Consider the following 9764-nt stretch of genomic DNA (forward strand, 5'->3'; position numbering starts at 1 on the left):
CCTTCCTTTATGAACTATTTGCTTCAACACAATTCTATTTTTCACGTACAGTAGTCAATTCACATCAATTTCACATTAAGTAGCACTTTAGTTTACATAAACACACAATACACACTATCACATTCATATATAGAATATATACTTCACTCTCAGTAATATATTTCACTTATAAGTGTTTATCACTGAAGATATTTCACTTTCACAGAATATGTATGTCACTCATAGTAATGTAAGTGTTTATCACTTCAGATATATCACTTTCATAGAACATTAAATCCGGTTACAACACAGAAAAATCTAGGTTCAATAAATGATGAAGAACGTTTCAACAACAACCTTCATTAGCATATATCTAGTATATTTCTATAGATTATATCACGTTACTTCCCTTTGTTTAGTATACGGTATCTGTAACCGCCACTTACACAACTATACACAACTTTAACTACTTGACTGCCCTTATTCAACTATACGCCACTTGTAATCTTCACAGAGTTACTTACCTTTATTTAGTAGACGCCACTTGTAGATCTATATTCTGACACTATTACCTCCCTTACTTTATCATACACCACTTGTAGTACTATAGCTTTCCTGAGTTACTAGCCTTACTTTATGTTACACCATTTGTAATGTATGCGGTAACTATGCTGCTTAATTAGTTGATTAATCTAATTACTTTTCATATCATGTTTCTATGAACTAATTTCTGTTCTGAAACCCTTTTCTTACTATATGAAGGTAGAAAAATACTTTCTCTGACTGGGGATCGAACCCAAGACCTCTCGCTTCCTAACTCCCTGTACTATCCACTGAGCTATGGAGGAATTGATATATATATGCGTTACGTTTAGGGTATAATCAATAATTATTGAAGTCACAGGTACATTTTGTCAATGTATAACAATATGCGAGATTCTTTGGTATGAACAAAGACTATGATTTAAACTGCGTTCAACAAAATATCGCGCGGCTAAGTCGACCGTTTTCCGAAATTTTCGAGTGTAAGTTAAAATTCTTGAAATTTTTCAAAGTTGCTAAACATATCAAAATTCTGCGTTTACTAGCAACACTTTCAAGACTTTTTAACAAACGCTGCTATCTCGCGACCGAAAATTAGTGCACTACGTCTGAACTGGTATTTTTATAATTTTGTAATTAGCTCTGCCTAATTAAGTTTCTCATAAATTGTATTATGTTAAACTTAATTGTATTGATAATTCAATAAAAATATTTCTATCTGCTTTTCTTAAAGCAAAAAGAAATATGGATCATGTGAAAAAAATGTGAGCAAAGTATTTTATACTTTGAGAAAAAAACACTTGACGCCAGTAGGGAGCGAACCACCGCACTAAGTATCCACTGGATTACAAGTCCAATGGCGAAACCACTGAGCTATCGGGGCATTCGGGTTTATTGGATATAGTTTCTATAGTGATTCTAATTATAGGAAATCAGGGGAGTTAAAAACGTTTATTTGTTAGTAATTTTTAGAGTGGGTATACTAACAACTGAAAAACCTGTCAAAACCTCTTAATACTCCGAAGTAAAGGACTATCTTCTATCTTACTGAGAGCAAATTTGTACTCTTTGTAACTAAATCTATTAATGAGCTTTAGAAACAAAAATTTACGCCTAATTCAAAAAATTTAATCTAAGTGAAAATTTATGTAAAAATATAACCCGAAGAAAATACACTTACTTCTAACTCCTAAATCCAAATCAAAAACACTTAGTTCCACAAATCACTATATACACTTAGCACTAAACACATTCAATATATGCACAAAGGAATAACAAGCACACATACACAAACATGAGTTCCATAATTCCTCAGTGTAAAAAATGCACACTGTCCTGATGTAAACAATCCACGGCGACGAAGCACTATACTCCTGATCGTTGATAAACGTGATATGTAGGCCTACATCATTTACGTCGACGTATAAATGATAAGTTCAAGATCTTGTTAAAATGAAAGTAGACGGTGTCATCGTGCACGTGTTGAATGTAAACAAACGTTTACCTGTAAACAGGTAAAATGGATACGATATCCAATGGAATTCCAATTTGACTGGTGACGTCACTTATTCCATATTGATTTGGAAAAATTCCAATTTCAAAATTGATCAATAAAATGCAATGTCCTGATGCTTTCGATCCAGAATTCTTGTTGGGCGCCAGTTGTCACGGGTTGCTTCGGTAGAGCTTAGAATGTTGCTATTTGTGCCGACCTTTGTCTATCCATGGCAACATATTTGTATTTGCATGGGCAGAGGGTTCTACCTTCTGGACTCTACTGGCAAAAGGACTGCAAAGACAATAGATATATCGTAGATATATTATTTAATTGTCAGAACAACAATGTATAAATGTTTACTACTTGTTGTAGCGATGGCGAGTGCAATCAAATATAGTATAACATCACATAATTATAATGATAGAGCATATCATATAAAACAGTACAATACACATTCATGGTGAAATGAGAACGTTCCTTTTACAAACTGTTATCTATATTAAATTACAAAGTAGACAATTAAAGCATCCTTTATGTTCAGAGTACAAACAATAACTAAAATATTAAACTAACCTGCAAAGACAATAGATATATCGTAGATATATATATTTAATTGTCAGAACAACAATGTATAAATGTTTACTACTTGTTGTAGCGATGGCGAGTGCAATGATCCATCGCTTTATTTTATAACAACATTGTTGTAATGTTACGGGTGGCGGGTTAGTATTATGTTAGTGAACGTATAACGGGACCATGTATAGGACAATATAAGAGATCAATATATAGGAGATAGGGCCAGGAGTTTGATTGTACTTCGTAATACGCTGGACTTGTAGTAATATCTAAGTTATTTCCCCTTAATTGTAAGGTTTAGGAAAAGGGAATAATACAAACGAAAACAACAAGCTGAATGAATATCATGTTTTATAACTGTTTTATTTAATACAATGGATAGTAAATATTTGACCCTATGACACGGTAGTAGTGGTGGTGGTAGTTGTTTGAGTTGAAGTGGTGGTGGTAGTAGAAGTAGTGAGGGCGGTAGTGGTGGTGGTAGTGGTGATGGTGTTAGTGGTTGTGGTAGTGGTAGTAGTGGCGGTGGTAGTGGTAGTAGTTGTAGTTCGAACTAATCTGGACAGTAGATCGCATCGATCAGATGGCGACTACGTCGAGTATCGTTTTTAGATCTTTTTCCGATCAAGGCAATTTCTAAACATCAAGATTCGATTGCTACATGCTCTTTTCACGATTTCTTCTCGAACCCTTGCCAACCGACCGCCACTCGATTTTTTTACATACTAGTATCAAAAATATAGGTTAAAAATTCCGAGCATTGTCGGCCAAAGTAGACCTATAACGATCATCCGATCTCTTGCCGATCGAGCTCAACCAGCTACCGTCTATTTCCCTCGATCGGTAATTGATCAAACATTTATACAAATTAAAGACAACCATCCCGACCACACTCCCGAGCGGGACAGTCCAGTTCCCGAAAAATAGTAAAAAAAGTTATCTCGTAGCCCCATGATAACAAAAAAAAAAACAAAAAAAAAAAAACAAACAAAAAACGAAAAGCTCGTGGCCACGTGAAATAAAAAAGAAAGAAAATTCAAAAGGTTACTGCATGGCCACGGGATAGCTTGTTGGTTTTTTTTACTTTTTTCTATCGCGTGGCCGCAAGATGATTTATAAAAACAGAAAAAGAATCTAGAAAAAGAACTACTACTACTACTACTACCACCAGTATAAAAACCACCTCCACTACAATAACCATCAACACCACTACTAATACCACCAATACCACTAACACTACCACAAACACCACTACTAGTGCTGCTACTACTACTATCACCAATATAACCACCACCACCCCCACTACCACTTCCATCACCAACACCACTACTACAAATACCAACACCACCACTACCACTACCACTACCACTACTACTACTACCACCATCACTACCACTGCCACTACCACCAACACTACTACTACAACCACCACTACCACCACCACTACAACAACAACTTCTACTACTACTACTACAGCCTCCACCACCACCACTGCTACAACTATTAACTACAGTCACCACCACCACCACTACTACACTACTACTACTACTGCTACCAACATTACCACTACTACCACCACCACCACTACGATCACTACCACCACCATAACTACTACTACTACTACTATCACTGCCACCGGTACCACTACAGCCACGACCACCATCACAATCACCTCTACTACTACTACTACTACTACTACTACCACCACCAATACCACTACAGCCACCACCACCACCACCACTAAAACCACTACTACCATCACTACCATAACCGCCATCACAGCTACTACTACCACTACCACCACCAACACTACAACAGCCACCACCACCACCACTACCACTACTACCGCCATCAATACTACGACGACGACAACGACCACCACTACCACTACCATTACCACCACCACCACTACCACTTCCACCACCAACACCACTACTACAAACACCACCACCAGCACTACCACTACTACTTCCACCAGCACTACCACTACCTCAACCAACACCACCGCCACCGCTACCACCACTACCAGTACCACTTCCACTACAAACACCACCACCACCACTACTACCACCACCACCACTACCACTACCGCCGCCAACACCACTACTACAAACACCACCACCACCATCACCACTACCACTACCTCCACCAACACCACCACCACCACTACCACCACCACGTCCACCAACACCACCACCACCACTACGACTACCACCACTACCACTACCACTTCCACCACCACCATTACCACTTCCACCACCAACACCACTACTACAAACACCACCACCACCACTATTACTACCACTACTACTACCATTACCACTACCACTACCACTACCACCACCACCACCACTACCATTACCACCACTACCATTTCCATCACCAACACCAACACCACCACTACCACTTCCACCACCAACACTACTACTACAAACACCACCACCACCACTACCACTACCACCAATGAGTATAAAACATCTTACATTTATCAGTATAACATCAGTGTTCGGTAGAAATCCGTTTGCATTTCATTCTTCACCATGTAGGCTTAGCTGTATTTTTTGTAAAGCCGAAATGCAGTGACGGGATTATCTATAAAAGTCCCAGTCACATGACCATAACAATAAATTCATTGCAAAGCAATCAACTTAAACACAGAGTAAACTTGATATATTTGCATGGTCGGCCCCTGTGGGGGTTCGGGGGTGAGTGGGACTGGAGTGAGTAAAAGTATAATTTGTAGTTTCATGCACTTTTAAATCACAACGTATGTGGCATATACATTTCGCGAATATGCCACATTGGACAAATGTCAATTTTACATTCGAATATATCACACCGTGTTATATATTCGCAGTGTGACATATACGGCTCAGCATAAGGTCTACTAAAATTGGTGTACTTTATAACTTTACTACAACAGAATCACGTCGGCTCTAATATTTTTTGTACATTGACAAATATTGCTTCCGTGTTGTACCGACTTCTGTATGCCTTTGTGGGCATGTTTTCATATAAAGTATCGTAATAATTGGTAATCCGTCCCGGGTCTTATAGCGACATGCCTCCAAATCGTTCGACACCATAATTTTTTTAGATATCTTGAAATAAATGCTATATTTCTTAGGAAGGCTTTAAAACTTAATTACTGACAAACTGACTTACATGAAACACATGAGAATTTGTTGTTTTTACTATTTTTACGATGAAAATCGAAAAGCGTTTATCACGCTAGATATCTATATTTTGAAGTCATTATTCACTACTTCAGCTATAGACATATCGGTTACGACGATGGGAAAATGTCTTTATTGCCGCGGCGGACCGGGGTTCGATTCCCGACGCGTCATTTTCTTTTCTTGATTTGGAATTTTTAAAATATTTTAGAAACAAAAATTCAAATTCTAATGTTCATAATATGACCAAACTTCAATTTGAAAGAAATTATTTTTTAGCCAAACCTGGAGGTCAGTGCCTTTAAAGTATTTATAAGTTAATCTGTGGGGCATTCATTTGAACAAGACGAGATATCTATGGAAAACTTTATGGTTTAACTCCCTGAGGCCGATATCATAATATACAGATCTTATCATAATCACACTCGCATGCAGTCAATTGAAATCATGCATGGAAATATTATTAACATGGGTGTAAATCAAACTATACTTATAAAACCTTCCAAGTTTGAACAAATATTTATATATATCCACTTTCGTCCGTAACTTATATCCAAACAGAATAATAATTTCACTTCGAAACATTCACCATTTTTACACACCTATTGCGTTTAATAAATATTTGAACATTTCCGATTTTATTAATTTTTTCACATGTAAACACATTTAATTTCAATAAATAGAAATACATTATTAACACAGGGTATTTACATCACTATTACTCAAAATTAACACCCACTTTTGAGTGAATATCGATGGTTTATTTTGATGTAAATTAATTTCTAAACATATACACAAACGTTGTGTGACACGCACTGAGACAGTTAAGTTGTAATATTTACACCCATCTTTGAAGAACTATTTAATTTACAAAAAGCGTTTATTTACACAATTTTTATGTATGAAACATGTTTTGCTGTGTTATTTTGATCCATTTGAATTTAATGCGATGTAAGTGTACGAATATTTCAGCTTTCTAAAACTTAACATTTTCCGACCATTCTTTTCTCTGATAATGAAATTTCATCGTCGGAATCAGCATCCGACGGAACTGATACGTCAAAATCAGCATGATAATGAATATCTCAATGTAAGAAAAATCCGACATTATTTTAATCTTTTGAAATACAGTATGAACGAAACACAGCGGAGTTCGTCTTTTTTATTTCCTTTACCGCATATTTACAAACATTTATTTTAACAAGGAAACTAATTATTAGCATAATTAATAATTTTAACATCTAAGAAATAATAGCCGGTATGCAAAATAATTTTGCTTTTATCAGGATTATCAAAAATTAACAAGAATGTGACGCAATCAGCATGATCTCGGTGCCGTCCTGGGGAGTCCTGATAACGCGCATATAGTCGGATATCGACGCTACGGGGGTAGAAAATATAGCGCCTTTAGTCGCATTTCGGCCCTAATGAGTTAATGATACGGAAATGATAAATGAACCATATTTTAAAGTTTTACTGCATTCAACTACGAGGGTCATTCAAAAATGCGGTTCATTATGAGCCCCGATTGCATAATTTGCATAAGTTTGCCGACCAAACACGAATGTTATCGATTCTTCTCGACTCCTACACGACTCCTATACGAGCATTCACGACTCCTACACGACGATCAATTCAATCATTACACGATCCCTATCCGAACAGCTTTTCTAATGAATGGGGAGAATCGGGGATGTAATCGAGTGCAATCGAATGGCTTTCGAACTAATCTGGACAGCAGATCTCATCAATCGGGTGGCGATTTTGTACAGCAATCGAGTATCGTTTTTCAATCTTTTTCCGATCAAGGCCATTTCTAAACGATGAAGAGTCGATTGCGACATCATCTTTTCATGATCTCTTCACGAACCCTTGCCAACCGAGCGCTACTCAATTTTTTTCTACATATCAAAAATAATGGATAAGAAGTACATGCATTGCTGATTAAGCAGGCCTATAACGATCATCCCGATCTCTTACCGTTCGAGCTCGATCATTTAACGACCATTTCCCAATTTCTTATCAATGTTAACTCGACCGCCAACTGACGGGCGTACGAACGCAGTCGATAACTTTCCAAACCCCTCGATCGGTAATTGATCAAACATTTGTACAAATTAAAGACATAAGACTAATCATCCCAGCCACACTCCTGAGCGGGATAGTGCAATTCCCGAACAATGGGTTGGGGCGATAGGGTCGATTTGGTTGGCAGTGTGAATCTACCCTTAGCAGATTCTATATGTGGCATAACTGAAATGTGTCAATAATATTTGATTGTCTTAAAAAATAGCTGCATATCTGCATGTGACATATTCGTTTTGGTGTGCCTATGAAAACCTAAGTCCAAACATATACATCACAAAATTATTATGATTGTATCATATACGTTTTATGTGCGTGTTGTTTTCGATCAAATATATATTCGGTCGAATATTTCACTCGTTTTATATATTCGCTCTATGACATATACTGCTCAACAGTGCCTTGCGCGAGGTACAGCCGTAAGGAGAGTAGCCAGGAATCGATCCCGGGGCCTTCCTCCCGATCTTGCGAACACTGGGCTATATGAATACGTGTTCTGAAACTGTTTCTTTATTTGGGCTTTGAAAATAATTTCTTACGCCAAAACAACCACCTTAAATTGTCTTCGTCAGTCTATAGCTTCTTAAACATATGATAATCAAAACATCTACCTTTTTCAATAACTAAACAATTACTTAAAGTACTTTTTTCAAAATGTAGCATATCGTTAGACCAAAATGTTGATAATTAACGTATAAAAATGTCAAAAGCAAACATATAATTGTATTCATTTTCATTTTTGATACTTAGTATACAGAAGTGTAGAAAGTGGTTGCATAACACATAACACACACACATAATGTTATTTTAGATAGTGATACAATCATGTTAATTGTTTATATTAATGGTACACTTCAAAGTATTCCATATCAAAACTAGGCAGTGGTAAAGGGTTGTTTGTAAAGTCAACGTTTCAAAATATCATATATCAGTTACTAATAAATCCAAAGCAAGAGAAAATTGCCAGAGTGAATTCACGTTTTTTCCCCTTTTCATATTAGCAAATAAAAAATCAAATCAGCGCCTTATGGAGAAAACAAAACGACCATGTGTCAGAAAAAAAAACTTTATACAATGATTCAACTTTTAGATTAGAAAATGAATTACAGACGCTCAACACGAAATTGCTTTTTTGTTATCTTATTGGAGCTCTAAAATTCCCCTTGGTGCATATATCATGAAAATCAACTAGAAAATCACTCACCTAATGACATTTTGTACGAAATATATTATTTTTGAGAGGCTGGACTTTTGAGACTGGACCTTGAAGTTCTATTTTCAGAGAACACAAAATAGACCATGCAAGCCGTTGAACTCCAGGTGTGACATTGACTTTAGAGTCGAGGGCGGGGGCCCTAAGTTCGACACAGCGTCTAGAAATACTTTTTATCTTCATTTTGGTCTTGACCTAAGAGTCACAGGTACTAGATCTTGCGCTGGACACATCGTACCGATAAGGATCACATTTGGGCAATTAGATATTTATATCACTTTATGGCTACGAAATTAACACTAGAGCAGGCAGTGTGTGACATTGACCTGAGATAAACGAACCTGGGTCTCGTGTTGGGCATGTCTTCTCAATATGGAGAGCATTAATGCCAACCTTACTAAGTAAAGTGTTGATGCAAGGCATGATAAATAACCTATGTGGAATGCACTTTTGACTTGACATGTCTACTGAAATCATTATCATATTTAAGTGCATAATACTTTCATCAAAATACAGGCATAATACCGTTAAAACTAGATAATCTTATTGACAAAAGCGTTTCACGATAAACTATAATATACCGTAACGTTTTGCCTGGTTTTATGTTAATAAAACATTTGACTAGAAACAAAGTGTAGAATTTAATAAACTGGTGGATGCTCTCCGGCAGAGCTCTGTCAAGTGATCTTACGCA

The 9764-nt window shown here is 36.8% G+C and overlaps 1 protein-coding gene across 1 annotated transcript; it reads left to right on the forward strand.

Annotated features, from left to right (window-relative positions):
• The first annotated feature begins 1974 nt into the window (after positions 1-1974).
• On the forward strand, positions 1975-5109 carry LOC128556556 (uncharacterized). Its single transcript, XM_053542059.1, has 4 exons — positions 1975-2036; positions 3768-3958; positions 4319-4624; positions 4847-5109. The coding sequence occupies exons 1-4, from the start codon at positions 1975-1977 to the stop codon at positions 5107-5109; spliced, it is 822 nt and encodes a 273-aa protein (XP_053398034.1).
• The last annotated feature ends 4655 nt before the right edge of the window (positions 5110-9764 follow it).

The sequence above is a fragment of the Mercenaria mercenaria genome, chromosome 4 (assembly GCF_021730395.1).
Source record: "Mercenaria mercenaria strain notata chromosome 4, MADL_Memer_1, whole genome shotgun sequence".
Taxonomy (NCBI): domain Eukaryota; kingdom Metazoa; phylum Mollusca; class Bivalvia; order Venerida; family Veneridae; genus Mercenaria; species Mercenaria mercenaria.

Excerpts from the sequence above, each read along its gene's own strand:
- LOC128556556 (XM_053542059.1), top strand. The coding sequence starts at position 1,975 with ATGAAAGTAGACGGTGTCATCGTGCACGTGTTGAATGTAAACAAACGT. Across the intron at positions 3,959-4,318 it reads CACCACCACTACCACTACCA|CCACCACCACCACCACCACT; the intron begins CTACCACTACTA and ends ATACCACTACAG. Across the intron at positions 4,625-4,846 it reads CACCGCTACCACCACTACCA|CTTCCACCACCAACACCACT; the intron begins GTACCACTTCCA and ends CCACCATTACCA.